General features: G+C 36.1%; 6 protein-coding genes across 6 annotated transcripts; 4 read left to right on the top strand and 2 right to left on the bottom strand.

Annotated features, from left to right (window-relative positions):
* Positions 1-146: 146 nt before the first annotated feature.
* On the top strand, positions 147-2,101 carry LOC105313945 (snRNA-activating protein complex subunit 3-like). The gene is made up of 10 exons (XM_011407773.2): positions 147-303; positions 351-478; positions 537-552; positions 592-668; positions 713-842; positions 948-1,088; positions 1,152-1,243; positions 1,297-1,476; positions 1,524-1,631; positions 1,832-2,101. The coding sequence occupies exons 1-10, from the start codon at positions 157-159 to the stop codon at positions 2,007-2,009; spliced, it is 1,197 nt and encodes a 398-aa protein (XP_011406075.2). The 5' UTR covers positions 147-156; the 3' UTR covers positions 2,010-2,101.
* On the bottom strand, positions 2,068-2,747 carry LOC109584766 (uncharacterized). The gene is made up of 3 exons (XM_020000614.1): positions 2,647-2,747; positions 2,262-2,603; positions 2,068-2,214 (listed from the first exon to the last, which is right to left on the bottom strand). The coding sequence occupies exons 1-3, from the start codon at positions 2,738-2,740 to the stop codon at positions 2,099-2,101; spliced, it is 552 nt and encodes a 183-aa protein (XP_019856173.1). The 5' UTR covers positions 2,741-2,747; the 3' UTR covers positions 2,068-2,098.
* Positions 2,748-2,844: 97 nt separating this feature from the next.
* LOC100639286 (methyl-CpG-binding domain protein 3-like) lies at positions 2,845-4,367 on the top strand. Its single transcript, XM_003388991.3, has 2 exons — positions 2,845-3,148; positions 3,204-4,367. The coding sequence occupies exons 1-2, from the start codon at positions 3,024-3,026 to the stop codon at positions 4,036-4,038; spliced, it is 960 nt and encodes a 319-aa protein (XP_003389039.1). The 5' UTR covers positions 2,845-3,023; the 3' UTR covers positions 4,039-4,367.
* On the bottom strand, positions 4,150-5,596 carry LOC109584765 (uncharacterized). Its single transcript, XM_020000613.1, has 7 exons — positions 5,497-5,596; positions 5,381-5,451; positions 5,272-5,336; positions 4,835-4,871; positions 4,655-4,791; positions 4,467-4,514; positions 4,150-4,414 (listed from the first exon to the last, which is right to left on the bottom strand). The coding sequence occupies exons 1-7, from the start codon at positions 5,574-5,576 to the stop codon at positions 4,385-4,387; spliced, it is 468 nt and encodes a 155-aa protein (XP_019856172.1). The 5' UTR covers positions 5,577-5,596; the 3' UTR covers positions 4,150-4,384.
* Positions 5,597-5,607: 11 nt separating this feature from the next.
* LOC100639162 (spermatogenesis-associated protein 5-like) lies at positions 5,608-9,071 on the top strand. The gene is made up of 15 exons (XM_020000612.1): positions 5,608-5,799; positions 5,841-5,947; positions 5,992-6,040; positions 6,089-6,206; positions 6,249-6,316; positions 6,359-7,353; positions 7,408-7,557; positions 7,845-7,928; positions 7,988-8,113; positions 8,188-8,241; positions 8,290-8,369; positions 8,416-8,539; positions 8,581-8,661; positions 8,713-8,796; positions 8,848-9,071. The coding sequence occupies exons 1-15, from the start codon at positions 5,622-5,624 to the stop codon at positions 9,010-9,012; spliced, it is 2,463 nt and encodes an 820-aa protein (XP_019856171.1). The 5' UTR covers positions 5,608-5,621; the 3' UTR covers positions 9,013-9,071.
* A 65-nt stretch (positions 9,072-9,136) lies between these two features.
* LOC105313943 (uncharacterized) lies at positions 9,137-14,156 on the top strand. Its single transcript, XM_020000611.1, has 15 exons — positions 9,137-9,349; positions 9,399-9,455; positions 9,513-9,787; positions 9,859-9,931; positions 10,195-10,341; positions 10,463-10,617; positions 10,672-10,756; positions 10,829-10,983; positions 11,230-11,362; positions 11,405-11,550; positions 11,601-11,769; positions 11,856-12,100; positions 12,152-13,688; positions 13,794-13,931; positions 13,985-14,156. The coding sequence occupies exons 1-15, from the start codon at positions 9,191-9,193 to the stop codon at positions 14,093-14,095; spliced, it is 3,585 nt and encodes a 1,194-aa protein (XP_019856170.1). The 5' UTR covers positions 9,137-9,190; the 3' UTR covers positions 14,096-14,156.
* The last annotated feature ends 1,916 nt before the right edge of the window (positions 14,157-16,072 follow it).

Genomic DNA, 16,072 nt, shown 5'->3' with positions numbered 1-16,072 from the left:
ATGAAGTTGAGACTCTCTCTACTTTATGCAGCATGTTGCATAACCACATCAAAGGTTTGACCACAAGTTGTAAGGATCAATACTGCATAGTGGATGCCCACCTTTCTACACTATATGCAGCAATGTTGCTTCCAACATTTGTGGCAGAGCTTGCTGATGTACCTTTTCCGGAGATCTCCGTATACTCTCTGCCCACGTGGTAAGGCAATGGCAGAGTTGCAGAGGATTAGAGTGCCTAAAGATCATGAGTTCATTGATCCTGAGATATCAGGAATCATATCAGTCAAAGATGCCCGGGAAAAGGTTTCTATTTGTTTATTTGTTTTTTATTTATTTGTTGTTTCTTGTAGCTGTTTGCAGCCTATCATTCATTGAAGGCAGAGGAGGAGTTTATGGGCGTGGCTACTGGTGACTGTCACATTCAGAATATAATGGGACTGTCTGATGAAGAGATGAAGAAATGCAACGATAAATTCAAGTAAATTTAAACGTTCCTCCATTAGTTAATTTTTGTTTTTTATTTTATGTTTACAAAGCCCAAAGTCTCTTCTAGTAAGTCATATTAATTAATTAATTATTATTATTAATTAGCCTGGCAGTGACAGTGTGTCGTTACATAAAGTGAGGAGCTCTCTACCTCATGGAGCCAGCACTCTTGAGTCATTCAAGTAAGCCACACCCAAAACTGCCACACCTATTTTCTATTTATCAGTGTACAGTTTGATTGCGCTAAGAAATTATTTCATCCTGTTCCATGTCTCTCGTCTCTGTCAGCAACTTGTTCCAATAACTTGACCCACCCACAAGTACTGATATCTGTTATCATATTCCATCCATTTAAAGTAATTGATTTATTATTATTATTATTATTATTATTTGTTATTATTATTATTATTATTATTATTATTATTATTATTATTATTATTTGTTATTATTATTATTATTAGCGTATTCCTCAAGCCCAGTATTTGGTTCTTACTGATCAGAAATTGGTTGAGTTTAAGGATAAGATCTACTGCCCGAGGGATTATGCTATAGAAACTGATTTCAGTGCTGACCCAAACCAGTTTGATAGGTCCAAGATACTGGTTAGTCTGCTCCACTATTATTAATACTGGTTGTTAATACTGGTTGTATTATTGTATCTATAGGCACCTCCAAGCCCATCAAAGTCAGGGTATTTATTTATTAATGACGTCTTCTTCAATGACAGACGACACCCTCAGTCACAAGATTACAGCAGGTATGTTGTTGTTTATTGTTGTTGTTTATTGTTGTTGTTTATTGTTGTTGCAGTGTTATAATAGATTGGACTAGTGACGAGAAGAGACAGAGAGAGTCTCCACGTTTAAACAAGTTCAGTTCTCGTGACATGAGCCAAGTTACCTTCTCTGACCTCAAGATTAGACTGGGCTACCCCTACCTGTACTGTCACCATGGCAACTGTGAACACATAATGATATTCAATGACATCAGGTGGTTATTAATGATAGTTATGGTTTATTAATAGTTATTAATTAAAGGTTGTTAACTGACAAGGACATTCAGGACAGGTCATTGTATCCATTGTTGAATGAATATATCAAAGAGTTTAGAAAGAGGTGTGACGTTTGTGACGAACTAACTGCAATGTAAGTATAGCACAGTCCATTGAAAGGAGAGAATTTTCTGATACATATTGATGTCCTTATGCTGTGTAGAAAGTCTGAGATGATTCTGACTTCAATTTTTCAAGTTATGGCCATTTTAAGAAAGGGTCAAAATTCTGTAAAAAGTTTTTGAGTTAATTATGATTTTAAAAATTAATGATTTTAATTAATTCTTAATTTAGGTGGTCTGTGATTGATGATCAGGTTGGAACTCAGTCTCCTTCCTATTATTGTGATTCGTGTCATAAGTTGATGCATTATGATAAAAATGGACGGAAGAGAGGCGAATTTAAATGTTATCCTTACTTTGATGAGTGTTCTACATTATTGGAGAGAGGTGCTCCATTAGTTAATGACTAGTTCATTATTATTATTATTATTATTATTATTATTATTATTGTTGTTGTTGTTGTTGTTGTTTTTCTTATGATTGTTGTGTTAGTTTTATTTCACGATTTGTCTTCATTTATCTTCTTTCTACGCAGCATGATATGTTTTGCTTCCCCAAAGTCCAAAAATCGAACACTTTTAGCACCAGCTCCAATGTCATTAACATGTCTCAGTCCTATCAATCATTATTATTATTTAATAGAATAAACCAGTCATCATTACTTGTTCCTGTGGCCTTTGGGTCAATGGTTATGTAAAGTGGTTGGTTGATAGTCTTTTGTTTCTTCTTCACGTAATGAGCAGATTTGAATAACTCAGGATTACCAAACACAGCTGGTTCTGGAGCACCCTCCTCTTCCTTTGGTGATGGTATTATGAGGAACTGAGCTATGTTAGTGTGTCCCTTGTCTTTATTGGACTCTATCACCTGATGAATCCACTCTGATTTGAATACAGCTATTCCAAAACTGTTACTGTAGACTTGTATCACGTCTCTATCATCAGGTCCAGTCCCAAAGAGATACTGGGCAGTACTGCAGTCAGAACAGGCTCCACCGTATTGCTCTATGGAAAGAGAATAACTAGATCAATGGATATATTCCATTACTCCATAGTCTAATGGTCTCCTGGTCTACAGAAGAAGAGAACCAAGCAGTACAGTGAAGGAATGGACCAGCACTGGCTGCGCGACTGGCTGCCATTATGTACTGCTGCTGGATCATGGACATGAAGTGGAGACTGAGCCCGCCCACACAAAATTAGAGTAATTGGATCTAATTAAAGGAATGAAATAATTTCTTACTTACTCTTAAATAGATTTAAAGTGTCAATGGTGTGTTCCTCCTCTCTCTCCCCTTCACGGATTATTTCTTTTGGTCTTTAGATTGAGGAATTAACAAGAGACCCTCTCTCCCTCTCTCTCTTCCCACCTCTCGTCCCTCAGTAGATAACAGGAGGAGTGCATCCCGCGTGTACTAGTGGATCATGAATGGAGATAACGTACAGAAAGTGGACCATAAGCCAAAGGGTCTTCCCTCAGGCTGGAGGAGAGAGATTGTAGTTAGGAAGAATGGTATGTCTGCTGGGAAGACTGACGTGTACTATTACAGGTATGTACCATCCCATCCATTAATAATTATTAATTAATTCATTTATTGTCTTTAGTCCTTGTGGTAAAAAGTTCCGCTCAAAGCCACAGATTGCTCGTTTCCTTGGCGACCATGCCGATCTAACGTGTTTTGATTTCAGTCGTGCCGGTAGTTTGGGGGACGGGACCAGGCGAAGAGCTCGTGACCGGAACCCACAAGGAACCGTCAAACGGTTTGACCCGCGGCACATAGTACCACAGTCCGTTAGACCACTGTCACTGAACCCACTGAGACCTTCCGGACCTGTTCGAAGGACCTGTGGAGTCATTAAACTACCGATAATGTTACTGTCACCTCCTGCTGGTAACACTGAATTGAGGGATACCATATTAGGACAGAGCAATAATGGGAGTGGCTCAGTGGGCGGAGACTCTAAGGGACATACTTTAAATGTGGTAGTTCAGTCGCTATGGGAACGAAGATTGAATACTTTAAATCCAAATGATCACGTCACAGGAAAGGAACTCTCGAGATTAGACCCAGACCCAATCCCACCTCCAGGCTATGGTCCATCAGATGGTCTAGTATCATCGTCACGCATTCCTTTGTTGCTACCTTCAGGGCTACAGCCCCAGTCTCCTGTACTGCCTAGTCTATTGAGTTCTGTACAGAGACCCCAGTCTCATCCTGTTAGTAATAATAATAAAGTAACTAGCGGTACTAGACTATTACAGATACATCAGGACCAGCAGCAGCATCAAGTCAAGTCTCATCCTAACAATATCCCTGCTCGTATCACTGGAGGAGGGAACGTGCTACCAATGACAGTCACTGATTCTGATGTCAAGCTTCAAGAGCAAAGGGTACTCTTGCTACGTCAGCAGTTAATGGCCGCCCAAAGTTCGTTGTGAGGTCTTTCTTTCTACTAATTACAATAAAATAAAGAATTGTTCTGTGACTGATTCACCTCATGCACTGTACACTCACTCTCATTATGTTATGGATAATGTGCTCAAAATATGTTTGAGTTGAAACAATTTCTATTCTTTTTTGTATCATAATTCTTAATATCTAATTATTTTAGTAAGCACTGTCTCTCTTTCCCTCCTTCACATTATTATTATTATTATTATTATTATTATTATTATTATTGTTGTTGTTGTTGTTATTGATACAGTAAGATTGATTGTTAATTATTGTTATAATTTGGTAATAAGTTGATCCCATTATTATACAGATATCATCAGTTAACATCAGTCATTGTCTCTTTGTGCTTGAAGTGGTGGTCTATAAACAAAATGACACTAATATCCCACTCCAGCAGCTGGCCAACCCCTACCTGTTCATTTCCGTCAGAATCAGTGACAGTTCTTTTATATTCTACAGTCTATGAACAATAAATAATAATACTACAGAGTCTAAGCCTCTTTGTAACGGACACGTCCATTTAATGGACTGTGCCTAGTGTACCAATCACACCTTCAAAGTGTCCATTATAAAGAGGCTACACTCTATCAATGGACTTACCCCATCAGGTCTCACTGTAGTTGATATTCTAATGCTTTGTGAGTGGACTCTACCAGAAGTGTTGTTCCTTTTATCACCTCTTGAGTTTAAAATGTCATCAAGAGCTTTAGGATCAGCTTCAACGATATCATCAAGATCTATCAGACTATAATCAATTGATCAATTGATTAAGTTATATACTTTTATCCTTGAATTGTGATTTACAATGAAAGTCATCCTAAATTGCATGTTAACATTATTTTTATTACATTTCCTGATACATATACATGTACTTATGCTGTGTAGAAAGGTTGAGCTGATTCCGATCAAAATTTCATTTTTTACGAATTTTTAAAGTTGCTCAAAAATTGGACAAAAGTCCCTGTACTATAGTACAGGGATTTTGGCCAAATTTTGCCAAAAATGAAAAGGAGAGAATTCTCCATTTTTATTACATTTCCTGATACATATACATGTTCTTATGCTATGTAGAAAGTTTGAGCTAATTCCAATCAAAATTGGATTTATTATAAATATTAAAGGTTTCTCTAATCAGACAAAAGTCTTACAGGGACATTGGCCAAATAAATAAATAAATAAATAAATAAATAAATAAATAAATAAATAAATGGTATTACTTTATTGAGTATATTTCCTCTCAGTAACTCAGGACTTTCATCATAACATTGCTCATCATTAGAGTCTACAGTGACCTCATCATATCAATAACTATCAATAGCCACTGACCTTCTCTTTCAAAGAAGTCAGTCATTTCTTCAAAAGATTCTTCAAATTGTCTCATTGTTCTACATATTTCCCTAATTTTAATAAAGAATTAAAAAAAATAAATTTCAAACCAGTACTTATCAAATGGATCTGCTCTTGGATCTCTTTCAATTTCTGAACAATCTTTTCCAAATACTGAAGAGAAAACTCCAAACATTCTCAGCCACACCCACAAATAGGGTTGACCACACCCACTCTCAAAATGCCTCCAAAAAAGAAGAGGTCTGGTCGGGTTTGTTGGATTCTCCTGGAGGAAGGAGAGGGAGAGGGAGAGAGGTTTCTGTATGTTCCTTCATGTGCTAATGGAGGGGGCCCACTGGAGGACGGATACATTTTAAATAAAGTTCTATTTACCAGACCCCAAGAACATGTGGAGAATGGTGGTTGATAATAATTAATAATAACTTGATAATTCCAGTAGATATTATTAAAGATAATGGTGATGCAGTCTATATTCATCCTGACACTATGAGACATTGTGATATTAAGATTAATCAAACTGTAATAATAATGAATTCTAATTATGAAGTAAGATAGTATTAATTAATTATTAATTAATTATTTGTTTGTAGTTTTTGTCAATTGCTAGAGCCTGGCCAATTAAAAGCATTGATATTCATAGTACTTGATTAATTGATTGATTGATTGATTGATTGATTGGTGTTATAGGAGTGATTGTTAGCAAGTCGTTATGTGAAAAGGTTAAAAATGATTCATTAATATTAATTAAACTGATGCCGCCAAATGTTAAGATATTTAATATCAAAGAACTAGAATTATCGTTAAGGTAAAACTGCTTATATTTATTATTATTACTATTCATTAATAGGTCCAGCCCCAGCAGTAATGGCATTACGGTTGATGAGTCATTTAAACACTACATTGCTGTTAAAAATGGTAATAATGCTAATGATTTATTATTATTACATGTCTTTATAGAGGGCACAATTGTTTCTGTTGGTAGCTTAATTAATGTCACTTTCCTTGGACAACAGTGTTCTCTTATCGTCAAATCGTTACACGTATCACAAGACACCAGCCGTACCTATATGTCACATGACACCAGTAGTGTGTCACATGACTCCAGTAGTGTGTCACATGACTCCAGTACTAATAGTTTGGTTGATGATATTTCTTCATTATCGTTGTCTTCTGTCCTTTCATCTACTCCCTCAAAACCGCACCCAGTGACCATACCCTCACCATTAAAAGCTACACCTCCACAGATTCCCTTACAGGAGATTGGTCGCATAGCACTATCCACCATTGTTACTGTAACCACTTCAGTTACTACTAACGATATAGCTAGTGCTAGTCCTACACTGGATGCCATTGGAGGGTATTCTCACATTATCCTTTTATTGAAGCAGCTGGTTCAGTATCCGTTTGTTTATCCACATCTAATCAGCTCTGGTCAGATATCATTCCCTAGGGGCATCATTATACATGGGCTCCCTGGAACTGGTAAATCATTAATAGCTGAAGCCATTAGTAGTAACGTCCCTCTTGTTAATATTAAAATTATTAATTCATCTGATCTCCTCAGAACCAATGCATTACAATTAATTGAACTGACGTTACAGCAACTTGAATCAGGATCAATTGGTATATTAATCGTTAATGATATTGATAAAGTGTGTCTCAATAATCAGTTGATCGTGTCAGCTTTGATCAAACACTTTGAGACTGTTGCTAAGTTACCTTCTTTACGTCATTCTGTTGTCTTGGCAACGACCAACAATTTAAGTTCTGTTCACATTGAGTTGCGTTGTCCCGGCAGGTTTGACAAGGAAATAGAAATGCACCCACCACAGCAGCTGGAAAGGGAAGACATATTGAGAAGAATGATGGACAAAATACCTCACACCTTAAGCAGAGAAGACATCAGAAGTATATCAATGTTAACCCACGGATACGTTGGATCAGATTTGAAGGTAAAGTACATTATTCAATTTTATGATTATTATTTTTTGTATTGACTTTGTTAGTTATTGTGTACAACTGCCCAGCAGTTGCTGTTGTCTGATTTTGATCCGGAACAAAGTTTTGATTTCCATGTCAATTATGACGTCATGTTGAGATCATTAAGACAAATACAACCGACAGCAATGAAGGAGATTATGATTGAAGTACCCAAAGTAAGAGCAGCTGTGGGTTGTTTCCCGTTGCATAGCTACACTTTGTTTCAATATGTCCCACTTCCTTGTATCAAAGTAACCACAGAACACAGTAACTTGTTGTCTTGTTATTTAGTTGATGTTGTTATCAGTTATTATTAGTTATTATTAGTTATTATTAGTTATTATTAGTTGTTGTTGTTATTAGTTATTATTGTTGTTATTATTGTTGTTATTATTGTTGTTGTTATTGTTGTTATTATTGTTGTTGTTGTTGTTATTAGTTGTTGTTGTTGTTGTTGTTTCAGGTACTTTGGAGTGACATTGGTGGAGAGGAAAATATTAAGAAGCAATTAATTGAGTCGACTGATTGGCCAATAAAGCACCCAGAGGTACACTACCATTAATTATTAATTGATTACCATCAATTAATAAAGAATGTACCAAACAGGCACTGGAAAGGTTAGGACTGAGGGCAGTGAAGGGCATCTTGTTGTATGGACCCCCTGGCTGCTCTAAAACAATGATTGTTAGAGCTTTGGCTACTGAAACCTGTTTTAATTTTATATCAATTAAAGTAATAATAATAATAATAATAATAATAATAATAATAATAATAATAATAATAATCTCAATATTATTAATGTATAGGGTCCGGAAATATTCAATAAGTGGGTTGGTGATTCGGAGAAGGCAATTAGAAAGGTAATAATAATGAATGTAATTAATAATTGGATTAATAAATATTTGAAGGTTTTCAGTCGAGCAAGAGCAGCTGCCCCTAGTATTGTATTCTTTGATGAAATAGACTCCATAGCAACACACAGACAGAGGTAATGAATAAATCAATAAATAAATGAATGAATGAATGGAATATAGTGGTGATGGGTCTAAAGTTGGTGATAGGATCCTAACTCAGTTGCTGACGGAGATGGACGGGATCGAGTCTCTTAAAGGAGTCCTTATCATTGCTGCTACCAACAGACCGGACATCATTGACAAGGTTTGAGAGAGTCTGTTCTATCATCATTATGTGTCCATTAGGCACTGTTAAGGTCAGGGAGATTTGACAAAAAGATTTATGTTCCATTACCAACTGAAGGAACAAGAAGGGAAATATTTAAAGTAATGATAATACTAACAAGTAGAAGATGATTGAATGGATTAATACGATAGATAAGGTTTAAAACTACTCCAGTATCAGAGGATGTTGACATTACTGAGCTGGTCCTCAAGACAGCTGGTTATTCTGGAGCTGAAGTGAGCTAGTCATGTGATACGTTAGTTAATTAATGTGATGTGTCATGGTAGGTCGTTGCTGTTGTAGAGAGAGCTGCTGAATTGGCTTTATCTGATGACATTAATTGTTGTTTTGTTAGCAGGTGCCATTTTGATATGTCACTAAAGGAGGTCCTACCTGGAACAGATGCTAAACTGTTGTCTCTCTATGAAACATTTCAAGCTATGAATAATTAATTAATGAACACTCTATGAATAAATAATTAGCATATTCTTTTTGAGCGTGGAGATCCAAGTTCTCAAGTTTGTGTGTTTCAGCCCTGTGCCTGCGTCCTTGCATCTCTCCCTCTCCCTCTGGTATTATCACGATACAGTACCAGCAGTAGCTGCTCCTGTAGTGTTGAGGCTTGTATTAATGGAGACTAGTGGTCCAGGTGGTTCAGTCTGGGACCGGTTCAAGGACTACTCGGAGGAAGACTTTCTTGAAACTACTCGAGTCCTACTGGCCATACTTCACAATGTGATCCATGATCCAGCCAATGAGAAGAACAGGAGGCTCAGAGCTGCCAGCAAAGTAAAGGAAGACATTACTAGTTGCTATTGTATGTTTTCTGTACTCACAGTTCATTAATAAGCCTGGGATTACTGACCTCCTCAGAAGTGTTGGTTTTGTAAAGAAGGTAACTATTGTATTATTGTGTGTTTATTGTGAAAGTGATTCTTCCTGTGTTGTATAGGACAGTTATTTATTTTTGGATAATCTTGAAGATAATTTGAAACAGTTACGCTCATTAATGAGGGACATTGTTAGTCGGAGGAGAGGAACTGGTAACCCACTGGGATGGGACGTTCCCTCGTCTGCACTTCATTTCATCAAAATAATTGGATCGTCCAAATATGGTGATGTGATACAGGGGACTATAGGAGGACAAGATGTGGCCATTAAGACACTCAATCCTGAGAACAGACTTACTGACAAGAAATCATTTAGACAAGAACTTGATATATTGAGGTACATCATGTTGTTATTTATTTATTTTATTTTATTTATTTTATTTTATTTATTTATTTATTTATTTATAGTCAGTTGACCCACCCACAGATTGTAAGATTAATTGGAGCAACATTGCTATCAGAACCAACCTCATTGATCATAGTGAGAGGGAGGGAGAGAGGGGAGAAGAAGGAGAGAGAGAGAGAGAGAGAGGGAGGGGAGAGTGAGAAGAGGAAAGAGGAGGTATATTGTATGAAAGGGTTATAAAGGTCATGTACACAGATTGGCCTACATGTCTTATCAGTATATACATCAGTTTGAGTTATGATACCTTGTCTCTACAATTACTGCCTGTAGTACTAAGTGATTTTAACAAAGGAGTGAATCATTTTGTGGTTTGTCACCCCACACTTCCCCCTCCTTAGGAGCTTCTGCCTCATTCAATGCTACATTTGCTCCATCAAGGAGAACTCTGTGATGTGGAGATATTCAGATATGCACGTCAGGTTGCCATGGGAATGGAATATATTCATTCTAAGAATATACTTCACTGTGACCTAGCAGCAAGAAATATATCCTAATTAATAATAATAATAATTAATAATAATAATAATAATAATAATAATAATAATAATAATAATAATAATAATAATAATAATAACGATGATGTATGTTTCTTAACTCGGTCCATACTTGTTAGTCTCAGCAGAAGGTGAGGTTAAGATATCTGACTTCAGTACTAGTAGACAGGAGGGGGTGCCCCTGACCAACAGACACTTAATTAATGTGAGATGGAGTCCTCCTGAGGTGTTTAATGATGGAACATTCTCTAAAGAAAGTGACGTGTGGTATGTACTATCCCGTTAGCTGTGTTTATTTATTTATATTTATTATTATTATAGGAGCTATGGTATTTTATTGTACGAGTTTGTTACCTCAGGATCTGTACCTTACGCTAACTTTAGTAACAACCAAGTGCAGACAAAAGTATATTTATTATTGTTGTGTTGTTGTTTATTGTTTGTTGTTGTTGTTGTTTATGTTGTTGTTTATCTTTAGGTAACAGAGGGATATCGTTTATTACAGCCACCTTGTTGTCTTGATGAGTTTTATTCAGTAATGAGCAAGTGCTGGTCTGTCTCACCTGTTGATAGGCCAGGGTTCACATCAATAGTTTCACTCCTACTTAATCCAATGGAAAAAATGCTGGCAAGGTATCAACAGAAATAATAATGTATGCATGTACATGTACTTATGTTGTGTAGAAAATTTGAGCTGATGCCGATAAAGTTTAGATTTTTTATGATTTTTAAAAGTTGGTCCAAATTGGACAAAAGCCCTGTACTATTAGGGATTTTGGTCAAATTTTGCCAAAAATGAAATGGAGAAAATTCTTCACAAATTCATTACATTTTCTGATAAATATACTTGTACTGATGCTGTTGTTTTCATTATTGTAGTACAAGTGATGAGAGGCCATTGAGATATGTTAATAATTCAAGTGATGAACCAGCTGTTAGTTTCAGCACCGAGCGGAGATTATCAAAGAAGTTCAAAGTAAAGGAGCCTACTTATCAATCTGTGGTGACAAAGGTAAGCATGAGTTAATCGATTACTGAATTAATTGATGAATAGGGTGGAGGTCTTGTAAGAATATATACATCATTAGTTGCTCCATTCCATCCTCGAGTGGTTATAGTTTGCAATAAGAAGAGCTCAGTCTCTGATGTGGTCCAGCTGTCTCTTGTCAAGTGTGGTAAAGGGGATCTGGATCACAAGAGGTAGAGTGGTTATTATTATTAATTTATTAATTAATAGTTATTGCTAATAGTTATGCTATTGCACTACTCGATGATGTCACTGATCCTATCAAATATTTGGAATCTGAAGAAAAGATAATGACCATCAAAGGGAACATGTCACCAGTGGCCCAGTTTGTGTTGTGTGTTAAGACTCCGGAACAATCTCTGCTGGATGTAATCCTCTCCATTAAGAGCAACGTAAGCATTTAGTCATTTACATGTATTTATTATTCATTTATTTATTTATTTTTGTATCCATTTTATTAATTTATTTATTTCTCTAGCCCTCCTACAGGAATGCTTTGGATTATAAGACCAAAGGTTACCTGGTGAAGAGCGAGTGTCAGCCATCAAACAACAGTCCCAGAGGAGGAGGAGGGGGAGGGAGTGCCTGGCAGAGGTACTGGTGTATCGTTGATGGCTCGAGCCTGCTGTGTTATCTTGATGAAGAAGATGAAGGTATTAAACAGTTTGAGATATTCCTTGACTTCAGATCAGCCATTGTGTCTCTTACCACTGACAAGAAGAAGTAAGCTCACTTATATCAACTAATTACTTCATTACATTATACATTATATAGTGAGTACATTAAGGTTGAGATGACTAATAATGATGTGTATTTATTCAATACGATTGATAAGTTGGATACTCTCCGTTGGATAGAAGCTATTGAGGCTGCAACCAGACAAGAGCCGTCCCAGTTCTTATTGCAAGGTTCTTCAGGAGGTGCTGTAGTCTTTGCTGGGTTTCTAACCTGCTCCTACTATCCATCCGTATCAACTAATGACCCAGTCACTTCAGTGGCGTCCATTAGACCAGGAGAAGGCCTATCTGATGTTCCTTTCAGTTATGGGAAGCTCTGGTGTGTGTTGAAATCCTCTGGTCTCATACAGTGTATGGTGGACAGTAAACCAGTAGATATAGTTCACATCATTAAGAATATGAATAAGATAAATGTGTATAGGAATGATGGTGGAGAATGTATAATAAAAATGACAAATAGTAATAGTGATGATTTAATAATGATTGCTGACTCAGCATCAGAGCATTATGACTGGGTGCTTAATATTGAGAATATTTTATTAAAAAATAATATCACTGGTTTACTTGTTGATCATACTAACAAGGATAATTCATACATCATTTTGAAAAGATTAATTTCATCACAAAATGGAAGAGAGGGTATCAGAGGCTCAGTCCTGGTGTCTCCGTCTTCAGAGTCCCAAGTATTGAATGATGTCTATTCATTTGACGGAGGTAGGGTCTCTCCTGACGGATGTGAAGAAGGATCGATACTGGAACTGCCTCCTGTTCCTCCTCGCGGCTCGTCAGCCCCTCCCCCTCCTCTCCCTCCAAGGGACCCTCCTCCTTTACCGCCCAAAAAAGGAAACTCCTTACAACGGAACCGAAGCAGCAGTAACAACAGCTACATTAGTATAACTAGCAGCAACGGTTCAATTGAGGTTAATGATGAGTATGTGCTGATGCAACCTCCCAGTGTTCCCTCTTCACTGAAACTAACACCATCACAGTCAACCTCCTGCTCCATACCATCACCCATCACTGAGATATCACCATTAGGACCTGCTGATGACTACATGAAGATGAATCCAGTTTCATCCAGTCATGTCAACTCCAGACCAATTGCCATACCAGGCAGTGTCACCAGGTCATCATCTTCCGCTGGTAAAAGGTGTGTCCTCTTGCATTCGAATTCTGAAACTGATGGAGAGCCTTCGCAATTAGAGGTAACTCCGCCTCTTCCTCCAAGGACGTCCTCCCCTCGTCACTTTAGGAATATTTCCAAGACCCCAGGGGTCACTCGGTACCACTCATTGAGCAGTACAGGAGGGGGAGGTCCCAGTCGTACAAGATCAAACTCATCGATAGCAGTAACGTCCTCCTCCTCTTTAACAAGAAGCAGCAATAAAGGAGTGAGCATGAGTGAGTGTCTCTCCATGAGAGAAGTGAAGGAGAAATTGGGAAAAGGAATGACCTCCTCCTCCTTCACTGAGAGTGCTTCAAGCATTGTCAGTTTTGAGTCTGAGAACCTCCTGAACATCAGCGGATTATCCAGTACCAGCTCTCCTCACTCCTCTATTGAAGACGTGTCTTTGGTTAGTGCATTCTTGTTATTTTATTATTATTATTATTATTATTATTATTATTATTATTATTATTATTATTATTATTATTATTATTATTATTATTATTAATTGTAGCTATCACTGCCTGTTGGTTGGGAAAGAGGATATTCACAAAAATCCAAACGTCACTTTTATTTCAATGCTGATCTTGGTATCAGCAAATGGAATTATGAAGAAGTTCTGCTTATGTGTGACAATGAACCTTCAACACAGGTAATGCCAGTTATCATTAGTTATTATTAAGATGATCTTCATATTGCAACTAGTTGAAACCTGGTAATGGATGGCATTCGGTCAATACTGATGATGGAAAGGTTTATTATTATAATGAAGTATCAAGAAAAACAACTTGGAATATACAAGACACTTTAAATTAATCAAAATTTTAATAATAAAAGAAATAATTATTTATACATTCTAAAATTGGGTTTAGTGTAACAGTGTATTAGTTATGCGTAAGGCCAAACTCCCTTTATTGCTGATTTAGTACATGGGACTTTAGCCAAAAAATGCCTCTAAAATCGCCCCAAATTTTTATTACATTTTCTGATACATATTGATGTCCTTATGTTGTGTAGAAAGTTTGAGGTGATTTCTACTTCAATTTTTAAAGTTTATGGCTATTTTTAAAAGTTGCTCCAAAATCGGACAAAAGTCCCTAGGAATAAAGGAGTACCACAGCTAAACTATTAATCCCGTCCTCTAGCAGATATTGTAAGTCCTTTACTAACTGGTCCTTATCTATATCTTCCCACACATGTACCTATTAACAATAATAGTAGCTGACAATTAATAATTAAATACTTTTTCTCCAGTAGACCCAGTAACTACAGTGCATTGCAGGTTCATGTGACAATCATCTCTCACCAAACAAACCTTTCTTTCACTTCAACCACTTTATCATATATAACTTGAGGCATCGAGACAGACTACAGTGACACAATTGACAAGTAGAATGTTCCTCAATTTTATTACATTTTCTGATGCATATACATGTACTTATGCAGTGTAGAGAAATTGAGCAGATTCCGATCAAGTTTGGATTTTCTATGATTTTTCAAAGTTGCTCGAAAATTGGACAAAAGTCCCTGTACTATAGTACAGGGATTTTTCAAAAATTTCACAAAAATTGACATGTAGAAAATTCCTCAATTTAATTACATTTCCTGATGCATATACATGTACTTATGCAGTGTAGAGAGATTCAGCAGATTTCAATCAAGTTTGTATTTTCTATAATTTTTTAAAATTTCCTTCAAAATTGGACAAAAGTCCCTGTACTATAGTACAGGGATTTTTGTAAAATTTCACAAAAATTGACAAGTAGAAAAATCCTCAATTTAATTACATTTCCCGATGCATATACATGTACTTATGCAGTGTAGAGAGATTGAGCAGATTCTGATCAAGTTTGGATTTTTTATGATTTTTTGAAGTTGCTCAAATGTCAGACAAAAGTCCCTGTACTGTAGTACAGAGTTTTTGTAAAATGTCACAAAAATTGATAAGTAGAAAATTCTTCAATTTAATTACATTTCTTGATGCATATATATGTACTTATGCTGTGTAGAAAGATTGAGCTGAATCTGATCAAGTTGGAATTTTCTATGATTTTTTTAATTTGCTCAAAAATCAGACAAAAGTCCCTGTACTATTATGGTGCAGGGATTTTTGTAAAATTTCAAAATAACTGACAAGTAAAAAATTCCTCAATTTAATTACATTTCCTGATGCATGTACATGTACTTATGCAGTGTAGAGAGATTGAGCTGATTCTGATCAAGTTTGGATTTTCTACGATTTTTTTAATTTGTTCAAAAACTGGACAAAAGTCCCTGTACTATATATAGTACAGAGATTTTTGTAAAATGTCACAAAAATTAACAAGTAGAAAATTCCTCCATTTTATTACATTTCCTAATGCATATACATGTACTTATGCAGTGTAGAGATATTGAGCTGATTCCAATCAAGTTTGGATTTTTTATGATTTTTTAAAGTTGCACAAAAATCGGACAAAAGTCCCTGTACTATAGTACAGGGATTTTTTGTAAAATTTCAAAATAATTGATGAGTAGAAAATTCCTCAATTTTATTACATTTCCTGATGCATATACATGTACTTATGCAGTGTAGAGAGATTGAGCAGATTCCGATCAAGTTTGGATTTTCTATGATTTTTTTAATGCGTTCAAAAATGGGACAAAAGTCCCTGTACTATAGTACAGAAATTTTTGTAAAATTTCACAAAGATTGACAAGTTAAAAACTCCTCAATTTTATTACATTTCCTGATACATATACATGTACTTATGCAGTGTAGAGATATTGAGCTGAGTCCGATCAAGTTTGGAT

This window comes from Amphimedon queenslandica, unplaced genomic scaffold, assembly GCF_000090795.2.
Source record: "Amphimedon queenslandica unplaced genomic scaffold, v1.1 AMPQUscaffold_13169, whole genome shotgun sequence".
NCBI classification, from domain to species: Eukaryota; Metazoa; Porifera; class Demospongiae; order Haplosclerida; family Niphatidae; genus Amphimedon; species Amphimedon queenslandica.
This window is presented reverse-complemented; position numbering and strand designations above follow the sequence as displayed.